At 43.3% G+C, this 17,400-nt stretch overlaps 1 protein-coding gene across 9 annotated transcripts in view; it reads right to left on the reverse strand.

Annotated features, from left to right (window-relative positions):
• LOC121540500 (receptor-type tyrosine-protein phosphatase F) overlaps positions 1-17,400 on the reverse strand; it is a 422,639-nt gene that overhangs the window by 287,600 nt on the left and 117,639 nt on the right. For all 9 annotated transcript variants that reach the window (XM_041849427.2, XM_041849426.2, XM_041849428.2 and 6 more), the window contains exon 2: positions 11,376-11,570. In XM_041849427.2, coding sequence (XP_041705361.1) covers positions 11,376-11,478 — 103 coding nt within the window. In that variant the 5' untranslated portion in view covers positions 11,479-11,570. The remainder of the gene's footprint in view (positions 1-11,375; positions 11,571-17,400) is intronic.

The raw sequence follows: 17,400 nt of genomic DNA on the forward strand, positions 1-17,400 counted from the left end.
ATCAAGCAAACGCGACCCGTGGGAGCATCAAGCACAAAGACTTCACACAATTTGTCTGCTGCGCGGTGGCGCAGAAGAGGTCTAGGAGATGGGGTGGGCGGAGAGAGAAAAGGCACAAATCCAGAAATATTAACACATTGGGGACTGTGGCTCTCTGACACTGTGTCTAGGGGTTGCAGCAGCACTGTACTGTAGAAGAGAAAATCCAATTGTTTCTCCAACCCCTGGTTTCAAAACTGAAGACCAGGCATAGGACCTGCTTTAATATTTGCACTGCTAAAATTCACTGGGACAGGCAGGGACAGTGTTCGTGAGCAATAAGCCCTTCAAATGTTTTAAAGTCTCTGGCCAAAAGTACAGATGTAGGATCTTAATTTGAGGCAGTTTGCTATAGCAGGAAAATATTCCTGCAGCAACAGGAAATTTGAATTATTATGTGGATTATAATTAATGCACATTTTCCGTAAGGGGAAATCAAGTCTGAAATGTCAAAGTGGAAATTACAAACTTCAGAAGCCTTTTTAAACCTCAAATACACTACAATGTTTTAATGTCCTGCATTGCAGGAAAGTTCTCCTGCATTAGGGTGGCCAAATTAAGAACCTACATCTATGTAGTGCACTATTTAGGGAATAGGATGTTCTATACTGTTCTAGAGCAGTGAGACTGATGCTGGCATCACATCAGGCAGCCAGGTAAGATGTGCAAAAGGATACTGTACCTGTTCTGTATGCTCACAAAGACAAACACATTCCCAGAACATTCATAAGAAAAGTATTTCTAACAAATCCACACAAAATGTCCTGCGCAGTAGTCTCAGAACGTTCTTGTAGGATTCCAGCAGAAACCCTCAACCCCATGGGAGTTATTTTGAGTAGCTACAAATTCCTGATTATTTGCCATGCAGGCACCAGTGTTGCTGTGCCGTGCACTACATCTGAGCATTTGATGACAAGTGAAACGAGATACATTTTCTATTCCCTTGGGAAATCACAGATACACTGTAACCCTAAGTCTAACACACAAAACATGAGGAACTATATAAGGCATAATATGTGTTCTGAATACTAGACTGTCTGTGTGTGTGTGTGTGCGTGTGAGGTCTGTGAAGTGAGACAGAGCCAGTGAGAGGTGCACAGGGCCCCTGTGGAGCACCTGCCTTCTAATGAGCAACACACACTGTAATCCCCATGCTCCCATCACACAGGCCTGACAGACAGGAAAGGAGAGGCTGCCCTGCAGTGGCTTCACATGGTGTCAGCCCAGCCCACACAGACAGTAAATTCTCCAGTGTTAAAAAACTAACTAATGAACACTGAGAATGTTAAATCAACACTGAAAGTGCTGAGTCTGTGCACTCATATACAGTGGGGGAAAAAAGTATTTAGTCAGCCACCAATTGTGCAAGTTCTCCCACTTAAAAAGATGAGAGAGGCCTGTAATTTTCATCATAGGTACACGCCAACTATGACAGACAAAATGAGAAAAAAAAATCCAGAAAATCACATTGTAGGATTTTTTATGAATTTATTTGCAAATTATGGTGTCTGTCATAGTTGACGTGTACCTATGATGAAAATTACAGGCCTCTCTCATCTTTTTAAGTGGGAGAATTTGCACAATTGGTGGCTGACTAAATACTTTTTTTCCCCACTGTAGACACCGGAACTGTGTTAAATTAACACACTGCTTAGTGTAAACCCTTACTCAAATATTTCCCAGAGTGCTTTGACTTTTGAGTAAATTGTAGTTACCACACATGACTGTATTTGTTAGTGACAGAGACATGGTTGTGGCATTCATCCATTTTCAGTCCTCTGGACTTCACCAAGTGAGATCCTAAGTGAATATGTTATCATTACATGTATTATATAACACAATATCATACACATTTCATAAGGCCTTATTTTGAGGGCCTAGTTTTACCGTAATACAGGGACCTGAAACTCATACACATCACTTTGAACCAAACCATGCCATCATTATCATATTTCCCAGCATGCTCTATTGCAGGCAGATTTTTTAAATTGTTTGTTTCAATATCTATGTTTGTGCATGTTCATTGATTGATTGATTAATTAATCTTATGCTACACAAAGATAAATAACATACATCTTTCTAAACTAATCCAATCAGTTAGTTAGATTTATTGCACCAGCTCCTGACATGTTTGTTCCAGTTTAAATGCTTTAGGTCAGGGTTCTCCAACCTTATTCCTGGAGAGCTACCCTCCTATAGGTTTTTACTCCAACCCCAATTGAAACTTAACTGATTCATCTTATCAACCAGCTAATTATTAGAATCAGGTGTGCTAGATTAGGGTTGGAGTGAAAAAACTCCAAAACAGTAGCTCTCCAGGAACAGGGTTGGAGATCCCTGCTTTAGGTAGTTTCCTCACAACGTTCATAACCCTGGCACTCATTGTGTATGCTGGTTGCAGGTGTACAACGTTTAGGAGGAAATCTACAGATAATGTAATACAATAGTCTGAAAACGCATGGATTTCCGGAGCAATGTCAGGCTTGCGAGGTGATGTGTAATTCCTATTGGAATCCAACCAGTGGGAGAACATCCAATGGGGGGGGGGGCACAAACACACGCACACTGATTGACAATACATTTCACATGCTGTTGTGCAAATGGAATAGACAACAGGTGGAAATTATAGGCAATTAGCAAGACACCCCCAATAAAGGACTGGTTTTGCAGTTGGTGACCACAGACCACTTCTCAGTTCCTATGCTTCCTGGCTGATGTTTTGGTCACTTTTGAATGCTGGCGGTGCTTTCACTCTAGTGGTAGCATGAGACGGAGTCTACAACCCACACAAGTGGCTCAGGTAGTGCAGCTCATCCAGGATGGCACATCAATGCGAGCTGTGGCAAGAAGGTTTGCTGTGTCTGTCAGCGTAGTGTCCAGAGCATGGAGGCGCTACCAGGAGACAGGCCAGTACATCAGGAGACGTGGAGGAGGCCGTAGGAGGGCAACAACCCAGCAGCAGGACTGCTACCTCCGCCTTTGTGCAAGGAGGAGCAGGAGGAGCACTGCCAGGGCCCTGCAAAATGACCTCCAGCAGGCCACAAATGTGCATGTGTCTGCTCAAACGGTCAGAAACAGACTCCACAAGGGTGGTATGAGGGCCCGACGTCCACAGGTGGGGGTTGTGCTTACAGCCCAACACCGTGCAGGACGTTTGGCATTTGCCAGAGAACACCAATATTGGCAAATTCGCCACTGGCGCCCTGTGCTCTCCACAGATGAAAGCAGGTTCACACTGAGCACATGTGACAGACGTGACAGAGTCTGGAGACGCCGTGGAGAACGTTCTGCTGCCTGCAACATCCTCCAGCATGACCGGTTTGGCGGTGGGTCAGTCATGGTGTGGGGTGGCATTTCTTTGGGGGGCCGCACAGCCCTCCATGTGCTCGCCAGAGGTAGCCTGACTGCCATTAGGTACCGAGATGAGATCCTCAGACCCCTTGTGAGACCATATGCTGGTGCGGTTGGCCCTGGGTTCCTCCTAATGCAATACAATGCTAGACCTCATGTGGCTGGAGTGTGTCAGCAGTTCCTGCAAGAGGAAGGCATTGATGCTATGGACTGGCCCACCCGTTCCCCAGACCTGAATCCAATTGAGCACATCTGGGACATCATGTCTCGCTCCATCCACCAACGCCACGTTGCACAACAGACTGTCCAGGAGTTGGCGGATGCTTTAGTCCAGGTCTGGGAGGAGATCCCTCAGGAGACCATCCGCCACCTCATCAGGAGCATGCCCAGGCGTTGTAGGGAGGTCATACAGGCACGTGGAGGCCACACACACTACTGAGCCTCATTTTGACTTGTTTTAAGGACATTACATCAAAGTTGGATCAGCCTGTAGTAAGGTTTTCTTTTTTTGAGGGTGACTCCAAATCCAGACCGCCATGGGTTGATAAATTAGATTTCCATTGATCATTTTTGTGTGATTTTGTTGTCAGCACATTCAACTATGTAAAGAAAAAAGTATTTAATAAGATTATTTCATTCATTCAGATCTAGGATGTGTTCCCTTTATTTAGTGTTCCCTTAATTTTTTTGAGCAGTGTATTTAAATATATGTGACTGTCCTTGTCTATCAGTGTATCAGTGTTTTGTTACTTTGTTTTGTGTTTTTTGTGGACCCTATGAAGAGTAGCTGCTGCTTTTGCAAATATTCCCTCTAAATAATGACTTATGATTGTGTTAAATATATATATATTTTTTTATGATAACATATTCGCTTAGGAGCTCACTTGGGGAAGTCCATAGGACTGAAAATGGATGAATGCAACAACCATGTCTCTCACTGTTCATTTGTTTGCAAATGCTCAGATGTCATAGATAGATGTCATTGGCACCAGTGGCACCATATGATACTAGAGCAATAACTATTGATCAAGCGGACTTTGTCTCATGAAAAATGAATGTTAGATTTAAATTATGCAGACGAACAATGTTGAAATGTCATGATTATCTGTATAATAACATATTGTTGCTCTATTATGTGGTCTGATGGCGCCGGAGGGGATGGCTGCCGTTTTACAGGCTCCTAAGCAACTGTGCTATTTTGTGTGTTTTCTTTGCATTTTGTGTGTTTTTTCGCATTGTTTGTAACTTATTTTGTACATAATGTTGCTACTACAGTCTCTTATAACCGAAAATAGCTTCTGGATATCAGAACAGCGATTACTCACCTCGAACTGGACAAAGATTTTTTTATTTAATGAGTCCGACGTGAAGGATATACGGTTTCTCCGAGACCGGGCCCAAATCACTGTCATTGAAGAAAAGACGGAGGTACAGGGGGCGGAGATCGGGGTGCCTTGTGAGAATTCTTCGGAGAGTGAGTAACCCACCTCTAACAAGCGTTCTATTGGCTGCCACTTTCAAGGAGCGGGACGCAAATCCGGACGGTTATAAGAAATCCCGCTCTGCCCTCAGAAGAACCATCAAACAGGCAATGCTTCAATACAGGACTAAGATTGAATCGTACTACACAGGCTCTGACGCTCGTTGGATGTGGAAGGGCTTGCAAACTATTACGGACTACAAAGGGAAACCCAGCCGTGAGCTGCCCAGTGATGCGAGCCTACCACATGGGCTAAATGCCTTTTATGCTTGCTTCGAGGCAAGCAACACTGAAGCATGCATGAGAGCACCGGCTGTTCCGGACGACTGTGTGATCACACTCTCCGTAGCAGATGTGAGCATGACCTTTAAACAGGTCAACATTCACAAGGCCGCAGGGCCAGATGGATTACGAGGACGTGAACTCAGAGCATGCTCGGACCAACTGGCAAGTGTTTTCATTGACATTTTCAACCTCTCCCTGACCGAGTCTGTAATACCTACACGTTTCAAGCAGACCACCATAGTTCCTGTGCCCAAAAAAGTGAAGGTAACCTGCCAAAATGACTACCGCCCCATGGCACTAACGTCAGTACAGTAGCCATGAAGTGATTTGAAAGGCTGGTCATAGCTTACATCAACACCATCGTCCCGGAAACCCTAGACCCACTCCAATTCATATACCGCGCCAACAGATACACAGATGACGCAATCTCAATCGCACTCCACACTGCCCTTTCCCACCTGGATAAAAGAAACACCTATATGAGAACGGTGTTCATTGACTAGAGCTCAGCGTTCAACACCATAGTGCCCACAAAGCTCCCTGGGACTAAACACCTCCCTCTGCAACTGGATCCTGGACTTCCTGATGGGCCGCCCTCAGGTTGTAAGGGTAGGCAACAACACTTCTGCCACGCTGATCCTCAACACGGGGCCCCTCAGGGGTGCTTGCTTAGTCCCCTCCTGCACTCCCTGTTCACCCATGACTGCGTGGCCAAGCACGACTCCAACACCATCAATAAGTTTGCTGACGACACAACGGTGGTAGGCCTGATAACCGACAACGATGAGACAACCTATAGAGAGGAGGTCAGAGACCTGAAAGTGTGGTTCCAGGACAACAACCTCTCCCTCAACATGAGCAAGACAAAGGAGATGATCGTGGACTACAGGAAAAGGCGGGCTGAACACGCCCCTATTCACATCAACAGGGCTGTAGTGGAGCGGGTTGAGAATTTCAAGTTCCTTGGTGTCCACATCACCAACAAACTATCATGGTCCAAACACACCAATAAAGTTGTGAAGAGGGCATGACAATGCCTTGTCCCCCCCTGGAGACTGAAAAGATCTGTCATGGGTCCCCAAATCCTCAAAAGGTTATAGAGCTGCACCATCGAGAGCATCCTGACCAGTTGCATCACCGCCTGGTATGGCAACTGCTCGGCATCCTACCGTAAGGCGCTACAGAGAGTAGTGCATACAGCTCAGTACATCACTGGAGCCAAGCTTCCTCCCACCTAGGACCTACAGTTGAAGTCGGAAGTTTACATACACCTTTGCCAAATACATTTAAACTCAGTTTTCACAATTCCTGACATTTAATCTTAGTAAATATTATCTGTCTTAGGTCAGTTAGGATCACCACTTTGTTTTAAGAATGTGAAATGTCAGAATAATAGTAGAAAGAATGATTTATTTCAGCTTTTATTTATTTTACCACATTTAAAAAAAAAAATTTTTTGTCATTTAGCAGACGCTCTTATCCGACTTACAGTTAGTGAGTGCATACTTTTTTTTTTCTCATACTGGTCCCCCGTGGGAAACGAACCCACAACCCTGGCGTTGCAAACGCCATGCTCTACCAAAATAGCTACACGGGACTACATCACATTCCCAGTGGGTCAGAAGTTTACATACACTCAATTAGTATTTGGTAGCATTGCCTGTAAATTGTTTAACTTGGGTCAAACGTTTTGGGTAGCCTTCCACAAGCTTCCCAAAATAAGTTGGGTGAATTTTGGCCCATTCCTCCTGACAGAGCTGGTGTAACTGACTCAGATTTGTAGGCCTCCTTGCTCACACACACTTTTCGAGTTCTGCCCACACATGTTCTATAGGATTGAGGTCAGGGCTTTGTGATGGCCACTCCAATACGTTGACTTTGATGTCCTTAAGCCATTTTGCCACAACTTTGGAAGTATGCTTGGGGTCATTGTCCATTTGGAAGACCCATTTGCGACCAAGCTTTAACTTCCTGACTGATGTCTTGAGATGTTGCTTCAATATATATACACATAATATTCCTTCCTCATGATGCCATCTATTTTGTGAAGTGCACCAGTCCCTCCTGCAGCAAATCACCCCCACAGCATGATGCTGCCACCCCCGTGTTTCACGGTTGGGATGGTGTTCTTCGGCTTGCAAGCAACCCCCTTTTTCCTCCAAACATAACGATGGTCATTATGGCCAAACAGTTCTATTTTTATTTCATCAGACCAGAGGACATTTCTCCAAAAAGTACGGTCTTTGTCCTCATGTGCAATTGCAAACTGTAGTCTGGCTTTTTTTATGGCGGTTTTGGAGCAGTGGCTTCTTCCTTGCTGAGCGGCCTTTTAGGTTATGTCGATATAGGACTCGTTTTACTGTGGATATAGATACTTTTGTACCTGTTTCCTCCAGCAGCTTCACAAGGTCCTTTGCTGTTGTTCTGGGATTGATTTGCACTTTCTCTAGGGGACAGAACGCGTCTCCTTTCTGAGTGGTATGACGGCTGCGTGGTCCCATGGTGTTCATACTTGCGTACTATTGTTTGTACAGATGGACGTGATACCTTCAGGTGTTTGGAAATTGCTCCCAAGGATGAATCAGACTTGTGGAGGTCTACCATTTTTTTTCTGAGGTCTTGGCTGATTTATTTTGAGTTTCCCATGATGTCAAGCAAAGAGGCACTGAGTTTGAAGGTAGGCCTTGAAATACTTCCACAGGTACACCTCCAATTGACTCAAATTATGTCAATTAGCCTATCAGAACCTTCTAAAGCCACGACATCATTTTCTGGAATTTTCCAAGCTGTTTAAAGGCACAGTCAACTTAGTGTATGTAAACTTCTGACCCACTGGAATTGTGATAGAGTGAATTATAAGTGAAATAATCTGTCTGTAAACAATTGTTGGAAAAATTACTTGTGTCATGCACAAAGTAGATGTCCTAACGAACTTGCCAAAACTATAGTTTGTTTACAAGAAATTATTGAAGTGGTTGAAACAAGTTTTAATGACTCCAACCGAAGTGTATGTAAACTTCCGACTTCAACTGTATGTACTAGGCGGTGTCAGAGGAATGCCCAAAAAATTGTCAAACACTCCAGTCATCAAAGTCATAGACTGTTCTCTTTGCTACTGCACGGCAAGTGGTACTGGAGCGCCAAGTCTAGGTCCAAAAGACTCCTTAACAGCTTCTACCCCCAAGCCATAAGACTACAGAACAATTCATCAAATGTCTATTTACATTGAACCCCCCCCATGGAATGTATTTTATGGCATTGGGAAGATACTAGTTGTTTAGTGGGATTGGAGTTGAAATTCACATTAGAAGTTGATGGAACTGTATCTAATCACATACTTAATCACAAATGTAAGATAATCTCAATAACTAGTACTTTTATCAAGCTAAGAAATGTACAAACAATATTACAGCTATGGCGAGGTTTAGCTGGTCAAGTAACTGGAAACATTATGATGTAGGCTACTGTGTGTGTCAGAAAATCTAACCCAACCTCAGGACAGTAAGAGGGTTTCTCTCTACAGAATCATGCATTCTTTCTGGCAGCTCCAGCTATTTTTTAGCTTCAGCTTCTTCTCGCATTGCTAGCTGTCCTCCCTTAAGACTATAAACAATTTTTGTGCAGATAAAACATTTTTTGACTTCTCGATGTGCAACCTAACTGTGAACTGTCAGTGACTGGATTTACCTGCAGACACTCATCCTCCCTAACACACACACACAAACAACCACACGCACAACCACACGCACACACACACACACACACACACGCACACGCACACGCACACGCACACGCACACACACACACACACACACACACACACACACACACACACACACACACACACACACACACACACAACCACACACACAACCACACACACACACAGCGGCCAGGAGTATTCAATTTTCTGTCTTATTAATTCCTTCCATTAAAAATCATCCTAAATTTGACGTGAAGCATGTCATGTCGATTAGAGAGAGTACTGCTCCCCCCTAGGATGCTGTGCAGTAATGAGATTACTGTGGTGTGGTGTGTGTGCCTGTGTGTGTGTGTGTGTGCAGGTGCGAGTGCAGGTGTGGGTGTGTGTGTGCCTGTGTGCGTGCTTGCATGCGAGCAATAGTAAAATGGGACTCTCATGGGAAAAACCCAAACAACATGATTGCGTTAGCTCATCTGGTTCATGGGTTCACCCTCTTTGCTGTCTAACTACCTCACCCCAGACCTGACCTTCACATGTATTAATCAAGACATGTGACTAGTTATTGCTTAATGCATTTATTGGTTACCATGATGCAATCTTCTATTGCAACTTGTAAGTGTAAGACATGCATGGTACAGCAATATGCTGCTCAGAAGGCAGTAAAATAAGATAACTATGCTTTAGTCACCCTGGGGACACCAACAATGTTTGTTGGAGAGAGACACAATTGACATTACAAGGCTAACAATACCCCAACACAACAGCCATGGGTAGGTGGGTTGGGGGAAGGGTAGCCTGATCTCTAGTCACTGTAACGTGTGGTAGTATACCTGCCTGGGTTTCATGCATTGTTGCATCATTACACTTCAGCCTACTGAATACTGTGATGTAGAAGCTGACAGGCTAGAGAGGACAGAGTTTAGCTGTAATGTTTAAACTGATGGGTTACTAGGCTAGAGAGGACAGGGTTACATTACAGTCAGATTCCTCTGCATATCTGGCACTAAATGCAGTCTCAAGCACAGTCTCTATTGGCAAGGTCCCTACCATTGTCTGCCTTGTGTGCCTTCAGCATAACGTTGGCTGGTTGAGGAGGGGTTTGAACAACACGAATGCTAAAAGATGGTCTGAGAGAAAAACTCTCATTGAATCCATGGAATTCATTCATTCATGAAGAAGGCTCAGAACAAACAAAGGGTTAGCGAGTCTTCCTTTAGAACACAAACAACGTTCCTCAGAACACAAAAGAAAACCTGAAAGGGTTCTGGGATGCTCTCAAGACTCCTCACTGTTTCCACACTGTCTAAAGTCAAGATATCTGACTGTTATCACAAGCAGTGAGAGGTTGAAAAGATTAAACAAGACAACATCTCATGATACTAATGTGAGTAAACAGCAGTTAGAGATTAGATATGTCACAGAGTCTGGCACTACTGACGGATCACAACAGGATGGATCATTAGCTAGCTAAAATCTGTTTAGGTTAGGAGGAGATAGATATAACAGTGAACAAACGTAACACTAGTTCAAGCAGGGATTTCATTCATTTAATGTGTCACAGCATTGTTTCCTTCACATCCTCAGTTTACAAAGTGATAATGTAGGCCTATTGGCTACAGGAGTTTGTCTATGGAAAATACCTCTACAAAGCTATATTACTACAGGCTGATAGAGGAGCAATACCAGAAAGCAAAACTGGTTGAAATGATGTGAATACAAACAGTTTACAGCCAGTCATTTCAACTTTGCCAGATGACTCTTTGAGATAGTACTAATTTGCTTCGGCTAGTTGGGGAAATGGTAAGGATAGCTGGTTAATCTCTGGCCATACAAAACAGCCCTTTTCTCTCTGGTGTATCTCAGGTGAAAGTATCCACAGAAAGATAATTAGAGAATCATCTACAGTATTTCTCTATGGCGAATCTCCATTGAGCAAGCTTTTTAGTCCAGGACCAGGCTTAATCTGGGTCTAGGAAACCCGCCCCTATAGTCTATGGAAAATACCTCCCCAAGCTATACAATAACAGGCAGAATGTTCTCTGTGGAGGTAATATCATGGTGCTACTGACTGTCTGCATGGGATGATGTAATTTCAACCAGTTTTCCCCACTGGAATGATTTCCATTGGCTAGTTAAATTGTAATCATAGCTGGTACATCTATAGTGAAACAGCACTGCACACTTCTCTCTGCACACTTGTCTCTGGTGTACCCAGGGGCAGACTGACCATCTGCATTTCGGGCAAATGCCAGAAGGGCTGGTCCATTTGTAGCCTATTGGGCCTGTCTAACTTTTGTGCAAAATGATCACTATCTGGCTAATAATGGGGACATCGAGGAAAAGAATGGGCCATTGTGGGGGGCTCACAGGATAAAAATGGGCCAGTGTGATAGAAATGCCAGAACTGATTTCTGGTCCCAGTCTGCCCCTGGGTGTAAACATAGAAATAGTATAAGACTACTATGTGTATACAGCATATCTCTATGGAGGTATCTTAGATATGATTGTGTTACTCACTGTCTGCATGGGATGGTGATGGCAGGCCCAGACAGCCCAGGAGCAGGATAAGCACGCCCCCCCTGGCGAGGGGATATTCTGCCTGCCGGTGGTGCGGCTCCATAGTCCAGGTATTGGCACTCCTCTCTCCTCTGTTCTCCTACTGACACTCCTGCTCTGCTCGATGGCTAGAAGCTCACGCAATCATAGTGACAGCTGGGAAAGGAGACAGATGAGAGATGGGGTTAGTATTGCATGTTCATTTTGTTATTTAGCAGAAAGCCTTATCCATAGAGACTTACAATCTGTGCATTCAACTAAATACGTAGCACAACCAACCACATAGCACGGTCATTAAATGGCCACTACTTGTGCTACACAGATCTCAGTCTCTCCGATGGTTCAAAAAGCCCCACATTGGCATCAATTCCATAGACACAAAAGTTGTAGAAATATCCAATAGACCAGACTAAAATAGGACTACACACATAGATAGGTAAACACAAGCTAGACAACACAGACATTAAATGGTTCCTACAATATGTAGAATGGGGCCCCAGGGAACCTAGATACAAACACCCACACAGCAGATACACTCTGGGGACCACCGGTGACTAACAGGCCCATAAGGGAGAGACTTTGTGTGTGTGTGTTTTCCGAAACATAAACACATTGGAGGAACACATGGTTGTTGGGTCCGCCAGGAATCGTCACACACCCACACACACAAACACACATTCACTAGTCATCTTCAGCATAATTACAGTTGAGCACCTGCCTCTCACAAATGGACCGCAAATCACAAAAGGCACCATCCTTATGCAAGCCATTTATATAATTTTCTTCCCATTTGTCTCAGATAGACAGAGCCAAACATTACCTACAAAGGCTGCAGCACTGCCAAGCCTGCCATTGGTACAGTCAATCTCTGTTTGAAGCCTGTCCAAAGAAGAGGTGGTCAGGAAGGTTTAACCCTTAACAATGACTTGGTAATGTTATTATTTGATTCACACATTAGTCTGAATGATTGTATTAATAATACAATAATACAAATAGAGAAGAATGACAAAGGATTTGACAGAACGTAATCCTTTACATTCAACTTGAATAACTGAATTAGTTGAATATTGAATAGCAAATCCACTGTGTTATTTTAATTAGCTTGCTTTTCTCAAACTTATAAACATTGGTTTAGTAGACGTTTTTTTATCCCCACACTTTGTGGTATATCAAGAAGCTGTTTAAACAGCATGATTGTTACACAAGTGCTGGGGACAATAAAACCCCCACTCTAAAATGTGCAGTTTTGTCACACAACACACCCCACAGATTTCTCAAGTTTTGAGAGAGCGTGCAATTGGCATGCTGATTGTAGGAATGTCAAGCAGAGCTGTTGCCAGAGAATTTAATGTTAATTTCTCTACCATAAGCCGCCTCCAACGTCGTTTTAGAGAATTTGGCAATACGTCCAACCGGCCTCACAACCTCAGAGCACGTGAATGGCGTTGTGTGGGTGAGCGATTTGCTGATGTCAATGTTGTGAATAGAGTGCCCCATGGTGGCGATGGGGTTATGGTATGGGCAGTTAAAAGCTACGGACAACAAACACAATTGCATTTTATCGATGGCAATTTGAATGCACAGAGATACCGTGACGAGATCCTGAGGCTCATTGTCATGCCATTCATCCCCTACCATCACCTCATGTTTCTGCATGATAATGCACGGCAACATGTCACAAGGATCTGTACACAATTCCTGGAAGCTGAAAATGTCCCATTTCTTCCATGACCTGCATGCTCACCAGACATGTCACCCATTGAGCATGTTTGGGACGCTCTGGATCGATTTTGTACGACAGCGTGTTCCAGTTCCCGCCAATATCCAGCAACTTCGCACAGCCATTAAAGAGTGGGACAACATTCCACAGGCCACAATCAACAGCCTGATCAACTCTATGCGAAGGATATGTGTCGTGCTGCATGAGGCAAATGGTGGTCACACCAGATACTGACTGGTTTTCTGATCCACGCCCCTACCTTTTTTTTAAGGTATCTGTGACCAACAGATGCATATCTGTATTCCCAGCAGGGGCGGCCTGTTCAATAGGGCGATATGGGCGACGCACTGCCAAACGGGAAAAGGAAGGGATTTTTTTTCTAATCAATTATATCACGGCAACAGTAGTTATCAGTGTTGTAATCTATACGTCTGATCTGCCACAGTGCCACACTGCCACTAAATGTCGAATCCGGCTAAAGTCGTGCTTCAAATGGCTCCCCCCCCTTTTGGGGCGATTTCAGTCAGGTTGAAAATCGCCCAGAAGTCTGTAATAGACTCCCATGTAAAATCTATTTTTTTCAAATTTCAGAGCCTTCAATACAATCTCAATGGGTGTCTGTGGGCTTGCACTTACGCGCTTTACGTCATACGTTACGTAACCATGAACGTAACTGAGAAAAGAGTGGATTGTTTGAAAGAAGTTCCTTTTTGTCGGCGAACAAATGGAGATAAATTGGCAACGAAACAATTAGGACCTCCCAGACCAAATTTAATAATTCAACAGGTTTCTACTAAAGGCGGAAAGTCCTACACCCGAGGATTTTCCAAAAATTGGTACGAACGAAAAAGACATTGCCACTCACTCAACTGGATGACGAGGGATACAGGCTAGCTGTCCGCCGCCACAACGATGAGGTTAGTGTTGATAATCACAAGTTTACTGGATGTGGATATGGTGTAATAAAGGCAGTTTATTCAGAGGTAAATATATCTGGAATCGCGTTCACGGACCCGTTCGTCAAACTCTTAGGGAGCTATAAATTAAGCCCCATTACTTACCATATCAGATAAGAGAAATTGCTGCAGCTACATATATTTTACATCCTGGCCCTACATAGTTCACTATTTGCATCACTTACCAAAATATTACATGTGGTCATATATGCTTGGAAAGTGGAGATGCCATAGAACGTCAAAAAAGTAAACATTGCTGGAGACACATTGCCGTTTTGGAGAAGACATCGCGTTTGCTAGCGAAGAGATTTGTTGTGGCAAATGAACTTGGGCTGGGAATTGCCAGGAACCTCACGATAAGATATATGCATCAGCATTGCGAGTCTCATGATTCTATACGTATTGCGATTCGATACTGTGATTTTATTGCGCACCATATGTCTGTTGCAGAGGGATCAGAAAGCCATGAGAACGAGTTTTGATCAGTCATGGAAATAAAAGTGCTGAAAACAAATTTGCTCCCAATGTGAAAAGATTGAGAACAAGCTATGAAGGAACAATAATGGTGTTTTGGTGCAGGTACAGCCAACTAGCGCTAAAATATTGCGATATTGTCAATACAGTATATCGTAAAGTATCACTATGTAACTCGATTTCTTTCACCCCAATCCCTCAAATTAACGGTAAATAACTGAATTGTTTGCCCCACATTTAGCTAAGATGATTAGCTAGCCAGCTAAAATGTTTTATTTAGTTAGCAGTCGCATCTACAATAGTTTACTGTCAATAACATGTCTCCAAAAATGACGTGGTGTCTCCAATTGTGTTGACATTTTACAATTGCAATGCGCATCCATGAGTATCCACTTTCTGTAGCTCAGCTTGTAGAGCATGGTGCTTGTAACGCCAAGGTAGTGGGTTCGATCCCCGGGACCACCCATACACAAAAATGTATGCACGCATGACTGTAAGTCGCTTTGGATAAAAGCGTCTGCTAAATGGCATATTATTATTATTATTATTATTATTATTATCTGAAGAGAGCCCCGAAACATTGTGTGCAGACATTTTATGCAATAAATGAAGTAGGTTCAATCTAGTAGTTCTGATCTTCTGATTGGTCCTGATGAGTTGGGCGAGGTCCCCTGCAGGCTACTGTCACTGTTGCATTGGCTCTGAGTCGGGTTCTCTGTCTTCAAATGTTCAGCCTAAGAGAGGGGATTTTTGTGTGTGTGTGTGTGTGTGTGTGTTTAACAGTGATGATGTGTGTGTGTGTGTGTGTGTTTAACAGTGATGATGTGTGTGTGTGTGTGTTTGTGTGTGTGTGTGTCCTCAGAGCAAGAACTCGTGAGTTGGAAGAACTGAGAGGCCTATGGCGTGGGTGTTGTCCTTGGCCACCTGCTGACAAGGCTGACAAGATAGGACCCTTTTGTCCATTGTTATTGGATAGGAACAGAACTTATAACCAGCTCCTGACCTAAATAGATCTTAGCACAACATTTTACTCAACATATCATATTCCATATTCACTATAACAAATATATTTACTACGACATTAGCAAGAACCGCCACATCCTCAGCCGGCTAATCCAGTGTGTGAAGTTTTGCGGAGTGTTTGAGTTAGCTTTGCGAGGCAAAGATGAAACTGAGGGCTCCACCAACCCTGGTAAGCCAACACTTTTGAGATCAGTCAATAAATGCTTCTGGTATTGACTTATATGCTGCCCCTGTCTTCATGTTGTTGCTGGACATATCTTTTTTTAAATGTGTGTAGGTCACCTAAATCATCAGAAAAATTGCCCCTCCTGAGAATTTTTTCAGGAGCCGCCACTGATTCCCAGTCATGTGAAATCCATATATTAAGTCCTTCAATTGACTGATTTCATTACCCAGGAAAATCTTTAAAATGGTTGCATGTTGCGTTTATATCTTTGTTTAGTATAAATACAGAATGAAAACAGGTTTTCCTCAAATGTGCTTTGGATGAATGCTGCCATTCATGGATATACAGCCAGATAGTGGGAGGTGAAGGTATTGCCATTAATTTGAAGAAAGAAAGCATATAATTTCATTGAGGAGATTGACATTGGGTAGGCCTACATCATCGACTTGCAATCTGACTAACAGCTTATCATTTGACTTGACATTCTGTAACTTTATAATAAACATGTTCATGAAAAGAAAAAAGAAAAAGAAAATACATGTTGACTTGCATGTGAGCGTCTCTCTCTCCTCTTAGCATGCAGGCAAAACATTTCAGTAATTACAAAACAAACAAATCTTTCACACTTAAAAATGAGACGGTTTTCAAGAATTGTGATGTGCCGTTTGCTCAATTGCTCTGAGATGAAGGCACAGGAAGACAAAGAGTTTGGCTGAAAGCATCTCACGGCATTAACAGCTTCAGCAGCGCTCGCTGCTCCAAATCATCTCTCTCTCAAAACAAGATCGTGCCACTGCATGAGACCTCCTCGCTGAGACAGCTAGCTAGAGAGTCATCACTTTCATCTCAGCTTTCACATCTGAGACTTCTAACTTAATTGATTAAATAACAAAGAGACTCATGAAACATACATTGCCTGACTGCGCCTTATTGGGAGATGATCAGCCTCCCTTGAGGCTTCAACAAACAACTTTAAAAACGTATGGATCAGGATTGTTGCGCCCTAATGAACACAACCCACGTTTAGAGAACCATCTCTATGGGGTTGAAACAAAGTAGTGATGTTTGTCAGTGACAATTAGATAGAAACAACCACACTCACCCAGACAGGCAAACCATAAACTCTAATTGTAAATGACTGGGTGATGAGTTGTTGGTTTGGTGTTTGTGTATAAGACTGTGGAAAATAATTCCTTCTTTGTTCTATACAGTACCATCAGTATGGCCATGATATAGCATTGTGTGCAGGAGGCTACTTTAACTATCTTCAATAATGTGACATCTGTGAACTATGAAGTGATGCATCTATGTTACCTATTTTTATATCATATGGTGCATGTAAGCTAATTCCAGACAATATGTTGTTGGAGTGTATTAAAGGATTTCAGGGAAATGATAGCCACATGCACACACAAACATACGCACATACACACAAACGAACGCGCACACACACACACACACACACACACACACACACACACACACACACACACACACACACACACACACACACACACACACACACACACACACACACACACACACACACACACACACACACACACACACACACACACACACACACACACACACACACACACACACACAGAGAGCCTCAAACAGACTGGGCTGCTCTAAAGCCCACTC

This window comes from Coregonus clupeaformis, chromosome 26 (genome assembly GCF_020615455.1).
Source record: "Coregonus clupeaformis isolate EN_2021a chromosome 26, ASM2061545v1, whole genome shotgun sequence".
Taxonomy (NCBI): domain Eukaryota; kingdom Metazoa; phylum Chordata; class Actinopteri; order Salmoniformes; family Salmonidae; genus Coregonus; species Coregonus clupeaformis.